The sequence below is a fragment of the Camelus bactrianus genome, chromosome 1 (genome assembly GCF_048773025.1).
Source record: "Camelus bactrianus isolate YW-2024 breed Bactrian camel chromosome 1, ASM4877302v1, whole genome shotgun sequence".
Lineage (NCBI taxonomy): Eukaryota > Metazoa > Chordata > Mammalia > Artiodactyla > Camelidae > Camelus > Camelus bactrianus.
In genome coordinates, this window is record NC_133539.1 from 39,704,967 (window position 1) to 39,726,897 (window position 21,931).

Here is a 21,931-nt window from a genome sequence, read left to right on the forward strand (position 1 = left end):
TGCTTAAGGAGCTGGTGGGATGGACACATTCGACATTCTGTAATGTTTAGTCTGGTATCAGAAGGCTAGACCTGCACCTGAGTGTAAAAGCTCCCATCGGGAGCGCGGCAGCGCAGGGCGTGGGCTCGGGGATGGCAGATACAGGTCTGAGTCAGCTCAGGAAAGTCACCCCTCCTCTCAGAGCTTCGGTTTCCTCATCTGTGAAATGGGAATTGGAAGTTTACTCTTTCCCTCCCAGGGCGGTCGTGAGGATGACGTGAGATACTACACCACAAGCCTTTGTCAGAGATTATGATTCTAATCAGCCATTATCCATTGGGCATTTGCCATGTGCTGGGCATTTAGGGTAAAAAATTAATACAAAGCATCTAGTTATGGGATCTGTAACTACATTCAGAGACTGTCTACTGAGCATCTGTGTGACAGGTGTTGTTAGAAGTAAGGAAATAAATAAATGGAAATAAAATGATGGACAAGTCCTGCTCTCACAGAGCTTGCCATCTAGTGTCTAGTGGGATAATTACTGTAATATCTGTTACCGTCTCTGTATTTCAGTAAGTGTTACTTTTTTTTTTTCTCCATGGTTCTCTTGAGTGTCCTAGAGCAGTGATTCTCATACTTGAGGACCCATAAGAATCAGACTGGGAGGGAGCTTGTTTCAGCGCATGTTCTGGAGCCCAGAGACACAGGTGAATTAGGGGTTCAGAACTGTGCACTTTAATAAGCCCCCAGCTGGCGTGGACCCCCAGACCTGCCACCCTGTCCCCTTCACCCAGGTCTGAACTTACCCTTTTGGAATGCTGGCCACCACGGTCAGGAAGTTACACATGAGACTTCTGTCTTTCTAGTTCCCCTCCTGGCTTTTGTCTTGATAGACAGGATGACACCAGGAATAGAACTGTGAGAAAGAAATGGTCAGGCTTTAGTCTGTTTTTGTCTGTTAGACTGTGTAAACTGAGACAGCTCACTCAACCTCAGAACCTTTCAGCTCCCTCATTCGTTAAGATCATGCCTGAACGTTGATTTATCAAGCTGGTTTTGAATCTTAAGTAAAGTGATGGCTATACAAGCATTTATGAATTTATAAAATGTACTTTTATTATTAAAGAGAAGGAGAAACTGTTGCCAAGTTTGAGCTCACTTTGGTATATGTAGATTATTCATATTTTGGGTTATGTATCATCATTTGAGAAGAAATACATATTTGGTCTCTGCCAGTGAGTCCTGCCCACCCTTGATGCCCTGTACCACACTTTAGATGCATAATTGCTTTATGACTTGCAGTTTATAAAGGATGTTTTAAGGACCCTGGTCTTAGTAGCAGCCCCATCCAAGAAGCTGGTATGTTTCATTTATTGTCAAGACCATGAAACTTGTTTGTTTTAGTAATTGAAATTATGTTGAAGGGACCTTCCCTGCCCCACCCAACCTTTAAAACAGGCACTCTATGTTAAATTCTAACTGGTTTTCCTTTGAAATCTTTGGCTCAAAGCAAAATGGTCATTTCATCCATAGAATTAAAATTAGAGAATTCATTTGTTTGTGAAAGTTTTTCCTGTGAGCAAGCAGAGGGACTCCACATGCTTATCACAAGGATATCCTGGCTGGCCCTGGGTGACGTTGCAACTGGAATGTGGCTGCCTGGAGTTGCCTGGGGCACGTAGAGAGTGGCAGAGCTGAAACCTCTCACGCGGTGTATGCAGTGGCTCCTCCAAGAGAAGGTTCATTTTACTTTTGAGGACAAAAAGAATAGTGTTTTCTCACACTTCTTTGTTTTCAGCTAAGCCACAAGTGGGTGAATGAAAAACAGTAATTCACTCATACTTCTGTGCTCTATAAAATAATACATAAATTTCTCAAAGAATGTGTTTTGAGGGACAGATAAGCAAATTGAGTTGTAAATACTGAGTTCTTTCTCTAGACCTCCACGTGCTGTCTTATCTTCAGTGTAAACATGTTTTGAACCATTGCTGACAGTGATAAGTGGCTTCCTTGTTGGGTATTTGCAAAACTGGTGTTATTCTGGGTAGAGTCTTAAACATATTTAATTTGAGTATTTAAGTAGGTTGTTTGGTGACTCTTTTGGCCTGTGGTGAAGGTCTTCTAGGGCAGTCTTGTGCCTGACATCAGTAATTTCCAAAACTGTCTCGGTACAAGGCTAACTTGGGGTTCTAGGACTCCCCGGGTTGCCAGACACCCCTGATGTCTGAGACCATCAGCGTGTACAACCAAAAAGGCTTAAATTACAGTGTATTTTCAAAGGAGTCACAGGGTACAGAAAGAATTCGACTGTGTTCTTTGGATTCTTTTATATTTATCCTCCATTCATGTTTGCCTGACACTTGTATAAAAAAACAAAACCAAAGCATTCTGCTGAGGCCAATTCAGTCGAAGGGAGGAGCCACTCCCCGTCCACACGGCTCCCTGTGTCCTGTCAGCATGGAGCATGGACCATGGACTCTGGCCAAAGTGTGTAATATTTTCACTTCTCTCACGCGTGAAAGGGAAGAAACAAAAAGCTAGCATTTGTTGGACGCATCATGAGGGCCAGGCTCTGGCTGGCTGTCTTGTTGTCTTTGTTTCCTCAGTTAAGCACTTTCAGTGATGCATCCAACTTCCCAAACTCCTCACTGTCTCAGACTTGTACTCTGATCATCCCAAACCTTAATTCTCTCCATTACTTGGATTTTACCAATTATTTCTCAAAAAAACACAGTATCATACTTTTTTTTTTTACCCACTAATGATCATGCAATTTATTTCTTGCATTTTACTGAGAAGAATTTAAGGTGATTTTTAAAGTCATGCATAATACATCAAGACATACACTTTTTTAATTTTTTATGTTTTGGGGTGGGGGTAATTAGATTTGTTTGTTTATTTATAATGGACAGCACTGGGGTTTGAACCCAGGATCTCGTGCAGGCTAAGCACACACTCCACCACTGAGCTATCCCCTCCCCAAGACAGACATTAGAAATGGATGAGGAAGACAGAACAAAGTGGGAAGGGAAGCACGAGCTTGGGGTGGTCACGTGTCCCGTCTGTGCTGTGCTCCTTTGCCAGCGAAAGACGCTGGCCTTTCTGCCACAGCCACGCGCAGTCGCATCTCCTGTGAGGCCCGTGAGAATGTAGCACTGGCTGCATCGAGTCTCCCTTTGTCTTTCTCAAACCCGTGCATTTTACTGTGTAGAGGAAAGCACAGCTGGCTTTAGTTTTAGAAAACAAACAACCATGAAATACACACACTCATTCAGCACATATTTTTGTGTCATAGGTTATGCCGGACGCCCATCACTTTGGCTAATCAGCCTAATAACCGAAACTGCTGTGTGCTTTCACTTGTCAGTTGTTGGCAAAGGTAAAATGATGGACCTAAGGTCCGCCAAGCCAGGAATTATGAGGACTTGGGCCCCGATTCATGTCTTCTGATTTCTCACCCGTGTTGACCCTCATGGGGATTATATCCACTAAATTAGAAGCATGTGTAAACTAAAGTCTGCTGGTTTAATGCATTCATTTGCTTCCTCCTGACTACAGTCATTTCCAATTAGTATATAATAGTGGCATGTGGGGGCGGTGGCGGCCTTAATAGCAGTGAGGAGCAGCAGCTGACAGCAAGGGAGGCAACACCGCGGGATCGTCACTACAGCTTAGGGGTGCTTCCAAACAGCCCACACCCTCCTGAGCTCCCGAGGGTCTCAACTCTAAGGGAACCCAGAGCAATTATGACATTCATTACGAGGTCCTCACACCATCAAGGAGATCTGAAATTATGTTTAGTACATTCTACTTAAGACAATGGAGCGCTTTAAGAATCTAACCAGACTCACATGGTCTACACTGCATTGCCCCATTTGAGGTTAAGAGATACGGACAGGAGTGAGTGAAGTGGTACCTTCATATGTCTTGATGAATCAGAAACTCGACAAGAGATGCACAGAAATAGTATATCTGTTTAAGTAACATGCAGTGAAATAGAAGGTCTAGTATAGAAACATGTACTAAATTTGTGTTTGACATTTAGTTACAAATGGAAGTGAGAACATTTATTTCTGCCTTTGAAGCAGAAGTGGGAACTAAACAAAATGCTTTAGACTATTAAAAATATATTTTGTAAAGAGGCTTTTTTGTGCATTTGTTTTCTAGGGAAGATTGTGCCCATTTTTTGGTCGACTGATAAATGTGTGGTGAACTGTACTGTCCATTTAATATAAAAACAAGCAAAAAATTGGCTAAATTTACCTATGCCGTGATATGGTATATCTAAAAGTATATAAAAGTTGAGAATGTGTGAAGTATTTTTTTGAGGGGGGAGGTATTTTTTAGCAACCTTGTTTCTCTAATTCTTTCAAATTAGGAAAAGGACTTTTAGCATGAATAGCATTTAAGAATCATTTCAAGCACTGGTGAAACAAAATGTTTATATTTTAAGGCATAGATTCACTTTCTTTTGAGAGAGAAAATAGATATTTTTTAATATTTCTGAAAAAAAGTTTTGGATATTGATTAGATAGGTAAAATTTTGTTCCAAATGAAATTTTTTTCTTACCTAACATGGGAAGGTAGTATGGAAGCCACTAGCTTTGAAACATTGGAACTGCTTATTGGTCTAAACATGAATTGCGTTGTGTTGATTAAAGAGGATGAGGAGAAACAAAAAAATGTTCTCTTTTTGACACTTTAGTGGGTGTTTCCAAAATAATTGGCTTCCATCAGTTTTTTCTACTCTCTCTCTGTCTCTCTCTGTTTATTCACTGATGCTTGTAGGTAAGACGTTGTGTAAATCCATCTGTGTAACAATCTCACTGTTCCTTTGGCCTTCATTCCTTGTGTTTCAGGTGGGCCAGCCATGAGAGGGTACCTTGTGGCCATATTCCTGAGTGCTGTCTTCCTCTATTATGTGCTGCACTGTATACTATGGGGAACAAATGTCTACTGGTAAGTTTCATTTTTGCTGTTTAAGAATGAGTCCAAAACTAGTCTTTAACACAGACATGCAAATTATATTAGAGGGACCTATTAAAAAAAAAAAAAACCAGCCTGTAATACTTTGAACCTTGTCTAGCTTTCCCATTATGAATTGGGGTTATACCGTTCTAATACCCTATACATTGCATCTAACAGCTTAACAACTGATAGGCAACACCATCTTTTTCTTGACTCTTTAGTGAAGCAGGGGTGTTGACCATCTCTGGGACATAACATTCTTCACTTATAATATTTCATCTTTTGAATTGATGGAGTCATTCTTGGGCTCAGTGATACTTGATTCTTAGAGCCTAAAATGCTAGAAGAGATTGTTGCTAAAATATAAACACTGCTATGGTTTCCTTTGTTTAAAAAATATCTGGTGAGTAATGACATAGGTACATTTTGAAACCACTTTGACCTGAAATGTCATGTATAAAATTGGAAGAGGTGCAAGTAGTTTTATTGCAGAGAAAACTTCTTTAATAAACTTCTTGTCCTTTTCCCTATTGTCAGTCCTTTGGTGAGGAATACAGCTTTGATGGCCTTTAAATCCTGAATGGGTGCTAGTACATGCCATCACAGTAAACCAGATAACAACCTCCTGTCTTAGGAAAAAGTTCAGTACTTTCTGCCACTGTTTCAAGAGTAGATCCTAGAGCATGTTTCTAGGGTTTTTTGTTTTTTAGGTTTTTTTGCTTTGTTTTTGTTTTAACTAGATGATAAAATAAATGGATGCTTTTGTATTTCATTTCATCATTGGTTGACTGAAAAATCATTGTAATGCTCTTCATGGACTGAAGGAAGACAAATGGTTACTGGAAAAACCCAATGCCAGGTGGATGGATTTGGCCCTAAATTTTGAGGCTTTAGATTTAAATATTGAGCTAGATGTCTTAGAAGTCTGGTTATACACCATATGATGGTTCTACCACAGGCATCTCTGCCTTCATCTCTGCCACATCCTGTCTCTGCCCCACACTTAGTAATGGAAAACAAGAGCAGAAGAGAAAACACGGGGTTTGGTAGACTGCTACTTCCGCACCAATCCTGTCTTGTCATGGAGAAATGATAAAGAAGACAAAGAAAAGGGTCTGAATTCAGCGCAGTTTTGTCCTCAGAATTTGAGGAATGTTCGTGTCACTCCTAAGCTAACATGTTACTCCAGTCACAGAAAGTCTCGTGGGAAATTACCTCAGATGCATGTTTGTGCTGTGAAATTGCTTCCTTAAAACTATTTAAAACAGATATTTGTCTTTTTTTAAAAAAAAAACGTGCAAAGTTGTCTTCACAGTATCTCAAAACAGTTTTTTTTTTTTTAACATTTTTTATTGAGTTACAGTCATTTTACAATGTTGTGTCAAATTCCAATGTGGAGCACAATTTTTCAGTTATACATGAACATACACATATTCATTGTCATATTTTTTTTTTGGTGTGAGAAAATTGTTTTTTAACAACCTTAGAAACCAAGTAATATACTTCGTTTTTTTCTCTGAATATAATTTGGTTTTTATGGCTTGGTGTGCTGGTCCCCATATTTATATACATTTCTTACCTATAAATCAAGAGACATTTTTGCCATTTGGGGTGTTTACAAAAGATGTGTCTCTGCATAAGAACTTAGCCTCGTGGTTCAGGAACCTAGCTGTTCTAACTGGGGATTTTGTACCAAAAAAGGGGAGTGGGATGGGGAACTGAATCTATCCACGGACGGTTTAGGCTATTTCTTTCAGTTTGAGCCCTGTGAGTATAGAAGAAAATTGATTAGTTTTCTTTTTCAGATGAATTCTTCACACAGTTGATGATCACTAATACATTCTTATCAAGCTGTCTTCCTCTTTCCTGGCTGAGTCTAGATCTCCTCCCTCCTCCCTCTGCCCCCTGTCCCCTTCATTTATTTTCATTGTTGTGTTCTGTCCTGTTCCACAATACCCTTTTAAATTGTGGAGACAAGTGCTCCATTCAGGAGACACACAAACACCAACCTGTGCCAACAGCAGAGGAGAGTCAGATATGGCTCTAAATGGTGTGATTCGTGGAGTCCCCAGATCACCAGCAGGGGCTGTGGCATCTGCTCAGGGCAGTGTCTCTGTGCTGTTTACTGGATAACGTGGGGACCGCCAGCAGAAGCTGGGTGCATTCGGGCTGAATCGGATTTGTCAGGCTTTCGGGAACTTCTGAAACATGAGCCTGGTGGTACCTTCCACAGTGTTGTTGTCCTGGTTCTTCTCAAAGGGTTCTTTTGAGTCACTGCTCTTTGAACCCCTTCTGGGTCACTTATCACCTCAGCCTTCTCCACTCTCTCTTGCTTTGCATCCACGAATCCTCAGATGTGTCCAGGACTTGGCAAAGGTCCTGTCATACCTCAGGGGCCACATGAGGATGTTTGTTCCCGGTCTGAGAAGCCTCTCAGCTGGGGCACCACGGGGGTTCCCGGGCTTTTGGTTTGTTTTGGGCGGCTGCCTGGTTCTGGTTTCTGCCTGATGCTGTTTTTGTCTCACAGGGTGCCACCTGTGGAAATGAAGCGGAGAAATAAGATCCAGCCTTGTTTATCAAAGCCAGCCTTTGCCTCTCTCTTGAGGTAAAAATATGAAAGAAATTGTGGCACACAAAATGTTCGAAATGTGTTTCTAATCATTTTCCACACTTTTTTTTTTCCATGCAAACCTTAGCAGTATAAAGTTGACACCCTATATTTAAGAAGAGCTTGAATATCCTGTGTGTTTTTATATTTTTTATTTTTTTTAGTGGAGGTACTGGGGATTGAACCCAGGACCTCATGCATGCTAGGCATGTGCTCTACCACTGAGCTATATCCACCTCCCCTGTGTCTTTTTGTGCTTTTAGTCAGAGCTCTACATGTATTTTGAAAGAAGACATTGAAGAACTCAGTCAGGCCAATATTCTTTTCAAAGAAGTGATAGTAGAGAGGTCTATTTGTGTTTAATCATAAAAAAAAAAGTGAATGGTCCTTTAGGGTTTTATTTTCCCGTCTGGTTCCCATGTCATTTTCCATTCTTACTGTATTGTGGTTTCTTCTCCCTTGCCTCTAGATTAAACTTTACAGTAGAAATTTGCCTTTCATAGACTTTCAGTGAACTCCATAGAATGTAAATAATGGTTTTCGTTATGGTTGTCAGGACTTGTAGAGAATTTACTCTCCCATCCACCAGTACGCTTTTCCTCTGTCACCGCATCTTTGACGGATTGCTGGCGAAAATGTTTCCAGATAAATAGAAATAAATGACAGTTCTGGTCTGGGCATGTTGAATTGTGTAAAACACAGACAAGCTTTTCAGCATTTTATCGACTAAAGATCACAAATTCACCTTTTCTTCTCTCACTGTCTTTTCTTACATCACTGCATCTTTCTGTGACTGGTTCTTTCACTTTCGGGTCTACAGGTCCCTTCAGAATCAGCCAGTCCTCTGCAGAACTGCAGGCACATGAACTACTTTTGCACATGGCTACAAGTGTACTGTGGCTGCTTGTAGTTTATCCCCGGCTGTGTGTCCAGTTAGGACTACTGCACAATGAGAAGCTTTTACTTTCTTTTTTTTTTTTTTTTTAACCATAACACATAGTAAGAAACACATTTTACTTTGGAATTTAGTATGCATACATATTTATAATGAATAACAAAGGCATTTTACCCTTCCTACTCCACACACCCAGTATTCTCTTCTATCGCTTTTTTAAAATGTGCGGCTCGTGACTTGCAGAACTGATTTCATGAGCCACCTCTGGGTTGCAGACTGCAGGTTTTACAGCACTCCTCTAGAATCAAGGTACTCTACAGCTTTAGAGAAAATAGATATTTCCTTTCTGAGGAAACCCAGCAGGTCTAAAGTATTCATGGAAGGTTGCCCAGCAGTTGAAGTGACCAGCAGATGCCCACTGGTCATGTGACCTGTATCCTCGGGAGGCGGGGCTGTCTCTGCCAGTAGCCGTCGGGAGAAGCTCTGCTGGGAAACTAGAAAGTGTTACTTGCAGTGCTGTGAAGAGGACACCTTTCCTTAACATTGAACTTGAGTATGATCTCAGCTTTGTCAGGTATGGGTTAGTGGCTCCAGATAATAGTTACTTGTTTTCACAGCTTCAGTTTCTTTGTCTTGTCGACCGAAAAAGTGCACAACCTAAAAGCTGAGAATTCGGTTTTATTTAGACATCTTACTGAGAACTGTATTTCGGGCAGGCAGCATCTCAGATAGCTCTGAGGGATTGTTCCAGAGAGGTAAAGGAGGAGCCAGGATATATAGGAGTTTTTGCTTAGAAAAAAAAGAAGAAAAAAACCCATGTAGTCGAACATCAGAAAGTTACTACTAACACAGAAACAGCATCTCAAGTTAATGATTTTAGTGCGTTTCTATGTATGAGAAGATTCCAGAGTCTGGGCTTATTGAAATCATTCCTTTGATATGCATTTTAACCATGTGAAGCTAGTATCGTATTTTCATCCATCCTGAATTTTCCTCAGGGTGCGCCATAGGGGTGGCTACAGTGGCTGATGGCTTTATGGCCACAACATCCTTTGTTTACTGAAATGGCAGGTGACATTTTTTTGTCTACAGTGTAAATTAATTAGTAAAATTTACCTTCCTTTCCAAGCTTGTGTAGGAGTAAGGACAACAGAGACATAACGTAATGTGTTACATTATAATGTAATATAACATGCTATAATACACTATAATGTAATGGATAATTATTACAGATAAGACTGGTGCTTACTGAGCATCCCCTACTATGTGAGACATGGTGCTGACTACTGAAAAAAAGCCACAACCTAAAAGCTGAGAATTATGTTTTATTTAGGGAATTACTGAGGACTTAAGCCTGGAATACAGCCTGTCAGACAGCTCTGAGGGATGGGTCTGAAGAGATAGGCGAGGAGCCAGGGTATATAGGAGTTTTTGCAATAAACAAACAGCAAACAAAAAAAAAACGAGGTAGTTGAACATCAAACGATTACTGCTAATTAAAGAAAAACTAGACGTCTCAACGTAATGAATTTCATACTTTTCTGTGTATGGGAAGATGTGAGAGTCTGGACTCATTGAAATTATTCCTTTGATGTGTATCTTAACTATCTAGGGTCAGCATCCTGTTTTTCCCCCTCCTGCACTCCCCCCAGGGTACACAGTCAGGGTGGCTGCAGTGGCTGAAGGCTTGCTGGCCACAGCATTCTTTGTTTACTGAGATGGCAGGCAGCATTCTTTGTCCACAGTGCTTAACAATGGTTGCATTTAGAAATAAAATGTAAGTCACCTAGGGCAAGGTCTGACTGGAATAGACATTAACCATTTGTCACCATCATTTTCACTGCCCCCCGCCCAAAGATTAGAGACTGTCATTGCCTTCACCTCAACGTGCAAAGTCGTCATGTTTTACTTTCCCAAGGAAGCCTGGGAAGATCTTGAGTCTCCTCTCAATCTTAAGTCAGGTGACCTGACACTTCCTCTTCCCAGAGCAGATCCTAAATTTAAGGATCAACCCTGACACAGAAAATGACCTTTCAGGGTTGGCTGGACCCTCCCCAAGGCTGCTATTATGTGGCACAACTGAATCTGGGACACACAGCCTACTCACTGTGTAGGAAAGACTGGTCTCTCACCTCTTTGCTTAGTCTGAATATGGTGTGAATTCTTGCTCAGCTCTGAAATCTTGAGCTCCTTAGTGGCTCCTGAGTAGCAAAGCCAAGATAGAACTGAAGCTAATTCGCCCCTAGTACGCTGCTGTTTATTTCCATTTTGTCATGCAAACCCCAGGGGCACTCTGATCTTTACCAGCAGTTTTTATACCAAAAAAGAGCAAAACTGGTAAGGCAGGAAAGATCGGCCATGTGAGGGGGTTGGGGTGAGGGTTTGCAGTACCTAGTCCTGCTGGTAGGTGAGGATAGCGTCTTAATATGTGCTTGACCTATTCCTTCTCTTTAATTAAAACAATTTTTTTTTATTTCTTTCTACTTCATAATGGTCCCATTAAGAATTAATTTGAAATTGACATTCATTCAATCATTTATCATTTATCAAACGTACGTTGTCTGCCTGCTCTGGGCCAGGACCTAAAAGTGAGAAAAAACAGGCGCCTCGTCACGGTCTCTCTTTCGTCTGAGAGGGTACCTGACGGGGAGCGAGAGGGACAGGGCAGGCAGTAAGGAGACAGATACCCATAGTTCTTGTTCTTGAGCAGATTTTAATTTAATGACATTAGGAAAGAGTTTGGTTCCAGCTACATCTAACTGTTAGTGTCTTTATTTTCACAGGGGACAACAGCTTTATACCTAGGGCATCTTTTCCTTTGGGGGTGGCCGAGCATCACTACTTTTATTGTCCCTTATTACTTCCTTTCTTTCTTCCTGTATGGGGCTGTACTTGGTGGTGTCTTGTTTTTAAATTTGGTGCCCCCCCCACCCCCACCCCCTATCACCAGCCCCGAAGCTGTTACATAATTTTGGATCCACGCCTGGAAAGTGTGTCTGGGTGTGCAGTTCCATTGTGTATCCGACTCTAGGCAATATTTAAATAGTGTTTAAGATGATTTTTAAAGAATCTTAAAAATAATTCTGTGTTCGTATATAGTCAATGTAATAATATGAATGACCTACTGCAGTTATTTTCAGTTGTGATTTTAAAAACCTTCAAATATTATATGCATTTGAGAAAATCATTCTTTATCCTTTTCTTCCAGGTTTCATCAGTTTCACCCTTTTCTGTGTGCAGCTGATTTTAAAAATATTGCTTCCTTCTATGGTAGCGATAAATTTGATTTGCCCTATGGGATAAGAACATCAGGTCAGTAATATTATTCTTACCCTGCCCTATTAAATATGAGTGGTGTTTGATGTGAACCATATGTTCATATAATTTTAAGGCCTTTGGATCTTTCCACTTAATAATGATTCCTAAAGGATATAATTTTGGGATTGGATGAAAAGGAATTAAATTTTAATATATAAATCCCCACCCCTTTTGAAGCAGTGTGGAATAAAAGAATAAAAAAGGTAGAATTTTTTGTTGTTGTTGAGAAATTGCTTTTTACTTTTCTTTTGCCACCATATATGATTCACAAGTTCCAATGCCTTACTTTATTCCAATTTAGAATTAGCAGGACAACCCTGTGGGTTAACTCTTTCTCTGTCTTTCATTTCACCTCTTCAGCTATGAGTTTTACTTTAATTTCATCTGCAAGTTTTATGCCCTTGATCAGTCTTTTCATTTAATCGTAGGATAAATTTCTGCTAAATTTACTGTTTACTAATGATGAAACACTTTTTCCCTCTGCTTGTTAACAACTAATTTGCTTTACCCAGCTTTACATTCTAGATTTTTGATTGACTCTAAAAGCCTAAGAGCTAACGAGCCCCAGTTAGATTTTCTTATTCAGTTGATCCTGCGTATGTGTGTGTTTAAAATATATTGCAGAGAATTTGATAATCTAATAGGTTTAAACTTGCAGAATATTGATTTCTAAACCAATGTTAGTTTCAGAGTCATCAGATATGGTTAATTTTGGTTACTTTTTTATAATTGTTTTCAGATTAAGCACCTTATTTATCTGGGGTTTTTGGAAAGTATTCTTAGAGCATTTGCTATTTTGAGTGTGCATGTTACATGGTGCTGGCAGATGGCAGTTGTAGTATGAATTGTCACCAAAGAGTAAATCACAGGTGGCCATACCAGTTTGAAGTGGGTTTGGGGGAGGGGAGCGGATAAGGTGGCTTACTGTGTGTCTCAGAAGTCATGATTGCTTTTATTCATAATGCTCCATTTGTTTTCTAGCTGAACATTTTCGACTTGCTCTTTCAAAACTGCAGAGTTGTGATCTCTTTGATGAGTTTGACAAGTGAGTTTGTTTCCTTGCTTCTTTTATTTTAAGTTTTAGCTAAGGTGATTCAAAATAAGCACCCCACTGTAAATATATTCACTCTGGAAGATTCCACAGCTTTTGTGCATAACTAAAATGCCTAGGAGTTATTTCTATGACACTTGAAATAAACAAACCACAAACCACAAAATAATTTAGAAGTTGCTTAATTGGTTGGCTCAAAAGTATGCAGTCTTTTTTCTTTCTTTCTTTCTTTCTTTTTTTACTTTTTTAAAAATTGAAGTGTAGTCAGTTTACGATGTTAGTTTCAGGTGTACAATAAAGTGATTCAGTTATACAAATACATACATATATATATGTTTTTATGCAGGCAGTCTTGATGATGCTCTGTGCTAGTCCTAAGTCAGGATATTTTTAATCCACACTCATCTTTTCTAAGTCATTGTTGCTGAAGAATTAATTCATACTCCCTGTTAATCATAAGCTCACAGCCTCCCTCCATGGGCTGCTTCCCATACCTTCCCACACATCTTCTGAACTGCTCACTCATGAGGATCTTTTTTGTTTGTATGTCAAATATTGGGTGTCAGAAGCAGCTCTCTTCCTTTTATTAAGAATTTTATTTGAGGGAGGCAAACAGCTTGCTTAGGTACAAATTTTCTGACTACAAAAGGCAATTTAGGAAGGGGAGGGTATAGCTCAGTGGTAGAGTGCATGCCTAGCATGCACGAGGTCCTGGGTTTAATCCCCAGTACCTCCATCAAAAACTAAATAAATAAATAAGTAAATAAACCTAATTACCTCCCCCTAAAAAGCCAAACCAAACCAAAGTTGTTTTTTTTTTAAACAATAAAAAAGGTGATTTAGTTTTTAGAACATTTTGGTGTCAAGTTAACCCCCTAGGAATTGAATTGCCAAAGACAGACTTCTTAGTAGGTAGGCTCACTTTACAGAGGTAGACTTACTTCACAAAGTTTTAAGCTACGTTTAGAACTTGACCAGTCCAGTGGGATGACATGGATGATGTGCCGATGAGAGGCCTCCGTCAAAAAGGAGATGGCCGAATTTCCCTCTTGTCCACAAGAACAGAGGTGCTCTTTGGTGGGTGCAGAAATCGGGGTTGTGACCAGAGGTGTGAAAATGGAGACAGTTTGCAGAACAGAGCTGGAGGAGCAGTGCTAGATTTTGTCTGAGTTTATCTCATTTTTCTCTGTCAGGGGCCCAGACTATTGAAGAGTGGATTATATAATAACGTTGGTTCATTTCAGTTTGTACTTACTCTTTATAATTTAAAACTGTGCTGCCAGCCCAGTCAATTTCAATTTCTGTTTGCATATGCAGAGCAACCATACATACTCTTTTCTAACTAGAGTTTATGCAGCTCTTGTCTGTAGAATATTGTTTTGTGCAGACCTTTGGCATATGTGCTTTATGTCAATTCTCTCTATTTTTCACAACTACCCTGCAAAATATACTTGATGATATCCATTTTTTTAAATTGAGAAACTGAGGCTAGGCAAACATTTGTAGTTTCTTATAACTGCTAGATGCCAGAGCCAGGATATGAATCTGGATGGGTCCTCTAGTGCCTGGATGTTTGCTTTAAGAGTGATAATAGACCTTTGATATTTGCAGCAGGTGTCTGCAAATATTTGAAAAAAAAATCCTTGGCCCTGTAAGTGTGAGCTGCTGTCAGGATTCTTGATGGTACGTGATCAGAAGTTTCATACTTGCCTGGTTTTTATCTCAGAACTAGCCTGGGCTTTATTTAGTTGCTTTCCAAGCTCCTTCCTGCAGAGGTATTCACCATCATATGTGTGTGCTTCAGCCAGGCTGTCTCCTCTCTTCTTGCTGACTTGGTCTGGCTGCTCCCCACCCTTTCCCACTTTGTCACTGACAGTGCTCCCCCAACCCAAGCCTCCATCGCTCATATCATCAACCCATGTCAGTTCTTAGCATCACTAGTGTCGGGAGGGAGGTGGGTGTGGATGATGAGGAGGGATTGAAAATCAAGCTGATTGCACCAGGATTCTTTAGTCTGAAGATGTCAAGAGACTGAAGTAGCATCACTGTACAGTCAGAAATCCTTCAGGTACAGAGGGAATGGAAACTACCCCTCAGAGTGAGCACAGTGATGCTCTAGATTCTCAGCATGGCTGAACTGCTTGTTTGATGTGTGCAAACTTGCTCCCTAGACAAAGAGTATTTTGAAAGTAATTAAGTAAATATACTTGTGATAGTAGTAGCTTCATTTACATACTACTTTTAGGAGGAGATCACATGTACTAGTAAATTTTACCTTTATTTTAAGTAAGTCATTCTGCATTGGTCTGAAACCCACAGTACAACACAGTGATGACATCAGGCCAGCCCATGCCTGAGCAATACATTTTAAGTAAACTCCAGAAGGACAGAATACACTCAGCTGCCTGTTGCTGCCTCTCAGTCAACTCAGTTTGTCCCTCAGGTGACCTTCTACATCTCCCATTTCTCCTCTCTGCCTAGGAAGAAGGCTCTAGAGGAAAGAGGTTTGAGAACAGTCTTTCTTTCTCAGGCAGAGGATCTGGACCTCCCCTGTGGGGAGTCTGCCCAGCCCTGACTGTGGACTCGGGAGCTGGTGCCCCGTGCCCAGGGGGGAAGCCTTGTCGACATGGGCTCCTCACTCTCTGTCTGGGGTCTGTAGGTCGGAGGGAACGGGCTGAAGTGGAGAGAGGTGAGGTCCTCCCTTCCAAGTCTCTTCCCCCTTTGGCTGTTCTGTTCGCCTTCTGTCCTCTTTGTCTCTTCCAGTAAGGTTCAGACACTTTTTGTTGTTTCAAATCTGAGTCCTTTACTTATTCAGCATATACGATGCCCTCAGTTGGGGTAGACTCCACTGTGAATGGGAGAACTCCAAATATCAGTTGCATTTACAAGATGCAAGTTTTCCTCTTTTTCACAATTGTTGTGTAAGTGAAGTCTCGGGTAAGCATTCTCAGGCCAGCTTAGCAGCTGTCATCATAGGGACCAAGGCTTCTCTTTTGTGTCTCTGCTATTCCTCCTTGTGGTCCAGTCTGATGGTAGGACTTCCACAAGTCATATCTACATTCTGGCAAGCAGGGAGGACACAGGGGGAAGGGCATGTCCCCAGCCATTAAGACTTGCCTCCTTCTTTAAGGACATTTCCTAGAAATCACACTGAACACTTCATTACATCCAGTGATGTGCTGGAGCCAGTTGGTACCAACTTGTGAGAGCTACCGCTCTTCCCAACTCTGTTCAGTGCCATCAAGATGGAAACGTGAAATTAGCCATGTTGGGTGTATTTATACCATGGAAATTAGCAAACACTGCAAACCAGGGCTTCCCATCAGCCCACTTGTTCCCAAAGAGGACTGATTGGTAAAAATTTGCCAGCAACCATCAATTACATCACATTGGCTAGGGGAATAATTGCAAGGCTACACCTCGCTGGAAGGTGGACTGGAAAATCTGGAAAATGTAACCTTTATCCCATGTGGCTGTGGGCCCACCTTAAAAAAAAGTCCTATTTTCAGGGACAAAGGAAACATGACGACTGAGGGGCAGCTAGCAGTCTCCCCATGAGTATTCTCCACCATCTCTCTGGTCCCCGCCTGTTTCTGTGCCTGGACCCATTCAAGATTCTAAAGTCAGTTACGTAAGTCTCTACCAACCTCTCTCGGGACTGGAAGCGGCCAGCCGTGGTTTCTCTCTCGGAGATGGAAATCCTGGGAAGGCAGTTGAAACGCATTAGTGTGGTAAATCATTTTGAAGTGGCCTTTCTTACAGAGGTCTTCCTTACACCATCTTCGTAGGTAATGTGAGTAAAGTAACTCAGTGAGATAGAGAGAGCCTTTTTCTAAAGTTAATACCATGGAGAATTCGGGCCAGAATTAGAGGGAAGGAAACCAGAGGGTGTGTGTTGGTCCGTAACACCCTGTGTGAAGGAGCCCCGGTATTGTGACAATTCCACACCTGTTCTTTGTTCTCCCTCCTTCCTTCCCTCACTGCTCCCCACTCCCACTCCCTTTCAAAAAAAAATCTATTCTTTTCCAAAAGTTTTTGGTCACCACGTAATAATTACAATAATTTGCTTTCCTTCCTCCAATCATATCTGTTAGGAAAATATTCTCATCATAGCAAATTACCTTTCTTCCTAACTTTGTGGCAGGAGTTCTCGGTTTTCCCTGTGAAGAGATGAACCCATACGATGTACCATTTGCAGCCCCCATTTGATTTTATTATTTTATTTGTCTTTTTGGCATGTGTTTTTAACAGAGGGTTAACCTTGGGCTTTTTCTTTTCTCTTCTTTCTGGGTTTCTTTCCCGAGCAGTGGTCCAGCAGGTTGGGATGGGGTGAATTTTGTGGCGGCTGAACTGTTCGCTGAAGAATCCCAGTTACATAAGCTAACCTGTCCCTGCTCAGATGTGAGGACTGAAAGCCAGACCCAGAAGCAAAGCAGTGAAGTCACAGAGAGTGTCAGAGGCAGGAAGGATGGCGCTCACTAGTCCTGTCTGCTCATTTTAAAGAGGAGATGACTGAGGTCCAGAGGTTATATGGGACTCAGAGTTAAGCAGTCTCCAGTCTTCCACTGTTCTCCAGTTCCTCCCTTTGCATTTTAATGAGCAAAGAAAAGACAGGAAAGACTCCACAATTAAATGTCTGAAACTGAGCATCATCTGAAGAGGTAAGGGAAAGAGAATTCTGGAATAGCGCATTTTTTTTAAATATATCCTTTAGTGTTTCCAGGGCTATAAATCCTCTCCCCCCCACAATTATTTAAGATAGCTTCTGCCTTTATCCTTAACCTCAAACCATTTTTTTAACCAGGTGATCTTTAATACTTTTACAGAGTTAAACTAAAACATCTCCAGGGTACATGTGTAAGTTCATTGAAACACATATATGTTAAATACGTGTTTTTTTCTCTTAAAGACTCGTGATCTATATAGAATCTTCTCCCAATAGTTACTACTAAAAACATTTTTCTTTTCTCAACTCTCATTCAGAAGGTCATGCACAGTAAATATGCCAACTGACCTCTCTGATTCCGCATCAGAGCCAGCTGATCCTGCATATGGGAAAGAGAAGAAGTCTCAAAGACATGTTGACAAACTATTTTTTTGATTGAGATGAAATTCACATAACAAAGTGAACCATTTTGTAGAGAACATTTCAGTGGCATTTAGTCTATTCACAATATTGTGCAACCACCACCTCTAACTAGTTTCGAAAAGACAAACCATTTAAAAAAAAGTTATTAGAGTAACCTTTTTGTGTTTGTTTTTTCCATGTTCCTCCCTTTATGGAGATACTCAGCTAGCTCTCAGACTAGGACTTTGGCAGCAGAGGAGTGATTATAAGGAGAGAAGAGGATAGCTTAAAAAGCAGGTTGTTTTTAGTCTTTCGTCGGGGAGGGCAGGGGAGCTCGTGGGCAGGGGCCGGCTGAACAGCGGGGTCAGCATGTGTGGAAAAGGCACTGGAGCCAGCAGGGCAGTCGTAACTGCCCTCTGATGACCTTGGCCGAGTTTCTGAGTTTCTGAAGCTTGGTTTCTTATAAGAGAGGAGGTAGAACTGTATATGCACATTATACTGGTGCCAATTTTAATAGTTAATAGTTAATAGTTAAGTGAGTGAAACCATTATGCAATAGTTGTGTGTAACCTTTATACAATGGGTAAGTCAGTACAACCATTGGAAGAAACTGGGAGAAGGGTACACAGGACTTCTCAGCACTATTTCTGCAACATCCTGTGAATCTAGAATTATTTCAAAATAGGAAGCTTAAATTGAAAACAAATGAACATGTAAAACTTGTTCATGCATGTTCACAGCAGCATTATTCATAGTGGCCCCAGAGGGGAAGCCACCCCAGTGTCCAGCAGCTGCTGAATGGTTGAATTAAATATATATATCCATGCAGTGGAATATTATTCAGCCATAAAAAGGAATGCAGTACTGAATCACCCCTATAGCACGAATGAACCTGGAGAACATTCTGCTAAGGGAAAGAAGCCAGTCACAAAAGGCCACATATGGTATGACTCCATTTATATGAAATGGTCAGGTGAGACAAATGTGTAGAGATAGAAGGTTGATCAGTTGTGCCCGAGGAGCAGGGAGACGAAGGTAGAGAGTGACTGGGGTATCTTTGTGGGGTGATGAAGATGTTCTGGCTCATTAGATAGAGGTTATTGTTGCACAGCTTTGTGAAGATGCTTAAACCCATGGAATTTTATTATTTAAAAGGGTGACTTTTATGGTATGTGAATTACATTGCAATTAACAAAATAGAAAGTTTTGACAAAGGAGGGGAGTGCTTGAGGTGTCCTCTGGGTTCCTTTCTAGTCGCTTTGTTCAGAGGGCACTGGGATGCCACGCCTACGAAAAGCGATCTGGAGCGACAGGACTCTGGTTCTCTTGCCATCTCTTCCGTGTGCTGTCGCCAGGATTTCTGGGGAATCAGACTCCTTGCTGTTCTCCAAAGCACAGCTCACACAAGGTGACCAGGCTTTTTGTTTGTTTGTCTGTTTTATAAACTTCACTGGTGATTGAGGATACGTTAAGGGAACTATATGACAGAAGATAGTACTTAAAGTGTGCTGGTGTTCTGAGGCCCAGAGGTCCTGACCCTCCCTGGCTGGCTGGGAAGCTCCTCGGCCCCGGCGTGACCCTGGTCTCGGGGATTGCGGCTGCCTCCTCTGCGCAGGCACACCCTCCCACAGCCAGAAGAGCAGAAACCCTGCATCGCGGATTCTCAACTCCCACTTAAAAGACATGAGCCAGCTCTCCACCCTTAACCACCACTGTCTTCTTCTGAAAGCACACTAGATCCTGTGAAGAACGCTTGAGTCCTGCTTAGGTGGTTACGGAGTAACTCAACATAGAGCTCTTACTTAATGGAAGCACCTGTGTTAAGTCAGCTGCTTGCTGAATGGATGAGGATTTAGGAAAGCTGCCTCTGTGCTCACCCAGGCAGAATCTGTGTCAGCATCAGCAGAGCCAGGTTAGGCTGGCAACCAGGCAGGGCAGGAGCATGGCTGTAGACAACTCAGGATAGCAGTGTATTTATTAAAAAGAGCCTGAGCTCTATAAGAAAGGATGTCTGTGTCTGCATTACTGCTCTGGGCATCCTCCTGTTTTGCAGTTTCTTTACAAGGCAGCCTTTTCAGCTGGGAGGAAGACTTGAGGGTGAGGGGAGGTTGTGATTCTGTATCAACAAAGTGACTCACATGCAGTGAAGAGAGACACATCTGTGTTTTGTAGCAGCCACTGTAGTCAGACGTTGGGCAGACAGAGAGATAGAAACCATGGTGCACGTGCCACAGGAAATGGCCTCATGCAGCATAGAACAACAACAGTCAAGACCTCAGTGATTTCCTTACTTCCTTAAAGGGCAACCTGGGATCCTAGAGGTTAGGTCACTAGGCCAGGGTCCCAGAGGTGCTGAATGGGGGAGCCAGAACTAGCTTCGGATTTCCTTCCCCAGTCCATTGCACAGGGTTTGACTGAGGCTTTTCAGGCTGCAGGTAACACTCTTCCTAAGAGCAGCTTGAACAAAGCAGAGGTTTATTGTCTTCTGTATCACACAGATGCTTGGGTTCAGGTCTGCAGGTTCCTGTTTGTAGGGCAGGCTGTGTATGGCTACATAGACCGGATTGCACAAACCCAGGGTGTGCCAATGATTCAGAGGTAGTTATCTGTGGTTGGCCTGTGTACAGCCTGCACATCTGTATGGAGTGGCTCTGGTTAGGGGATTGGATATATGTATTTCATTGAAGTATAGCCAGTTTATAATGTTGTGTCAGTTTCCAGCGTACAGCACATTGCTTCAGTCACACATGAACATACGTATATTCATTTTCATATTGTTATTCACCATAAGTTACTATAAGATCTTGAATATAGTTCCCTGTGCTATACAGTGTGAACTTGTTGTTTGTTTATATATATTCGCTATCGGCAAATCTCAAACTCCCAATTTATCGTTTCCCACTCCCTTCCCCTGCTGGTAACCATATGTTTGTTTTCTATGTCTGTGAGCCTGTTAGTGGCCCAGTGATGTCAGGTCAGCTCCTTGGTGGCTCTGTCTTTCCCTCTTCAGTGCAAGATGACTCCAGCTGCCCTAACCCTATGTCATCACATGTCCACATCAAAGCAGATGGGAAGGGATGGATGAAACGAAAGTGTTTTGCTCAAACCATTCTCTTGCTGGTGGTGACATCTTTTCCAGAGCATCAAACTTCCCTAATACCTAATTGCCCAGGGGCGGCATATCTGGCCACGTCTAAGCCAGCCATTGGCAGAGGAATGTATTCACCTCTATCAGGCTCGTGAAAGCAGAGCTCTGCCAGCAAGGCTCAAGGGGAAGTGGGTGTTGGAATATGACCAGTGGGATCTGCCAGAGGTTGTTACACTGAAGACTGAGTGATGTATTTTAATATATATGAGGCTGCTAGAGGGAAAAATGGATGGCAGAAGGCATTCAGAAAAGAAGACAGCTCACAGATCATTTGAAATGAGCAATTCACGTTTACTTCCTCTATATTGATGGTGTTGATGAGTCACTTTGCGTAAGTTAGTAACTCATCCGGATTTGCCTGACTTGATGAGAAATGTTCCTTTCCCCTGGGGGGAAGTGTAAACTCTTATCATTACCATTTCAGCAGCTTTCCAGATTTTCCATTAACAGATTGAGGCACTCTCGAATGATTTTGTTTTCTGGGTGAGCAATTTGAGGCATGTGTGTTTCCCTACCTGTTTCCACGGTGGAGGAAAGAAGAACAGATATCTACTTCTCCAGACACAAAGTCTCCCTTAATCTGAAAACCAGACTAGTTTCTAAAATGCACAGCGTGAGAATCAGGAAGTTTTCGATTACAGGATACAGAAATATAAATGACACTTTAGGGGTTCACGATTCACTGCAGCTGTTTGTGCATGAAAGTTGTGTTCATTAAACATGGTGAAATTACACAGTCACCCAAAGGACACTGGAAGTTATTGATTCACACCTTCAGGAAGCAGGGGGAGCCAGGAACCCAGGCCAGGGTGGGTGAAGCCAAGGAGAGAATGGATCACTCCTTCGGTGATACTGGGGTACCTACTGGGGAGAGGGAGACAGTGAGTTACAGA

General features: G+C 41.7%; 1 protein-coding gene across 17 annotated transcripts in view; it reads left to right on the forward strand.

Annotated features, from left to right (window-relative positions):
• ST3GAL6 (ST3 beta-galactoside alpha-2,3-sialyltransferase 6) overlaps positions 1-21,931 on the forward strand; it is a 64,969-nt gene that overhangs the window by 31,172 nt on the left and 11,866 nt on the right. For 10 of the 17 annotated variants that reach the window (XM_074361763.1, XM_074361755.1, XM_045503804.2 and 7 more), the window contains 4 exons: positions 4,842-4,941; positions 7,478-7,555; positions 11,662-11,765; positions 12,753-12,816. In XM_074361763.1, the coding sequence (XP_074217864.1) occupies positions 4,842-4,941; positions 7,478-7,555; positions 11,662-11,765; positions 12,753-12,816 (346 nt within the window). Of the gene's footprint in view, positions 1-3,277; positions 3,362-4,841; positions 4,942-7,477; positions 7,556-11,661; positions 11,766-12,752; positions 12,817-21,931 lie in introns of all 17 variants that reach the window. The other 7 variants (XM_045503807.2, XM_074361827.1, XM_074361819.1 and 4 more) reach the window with 3 other exon arrangements.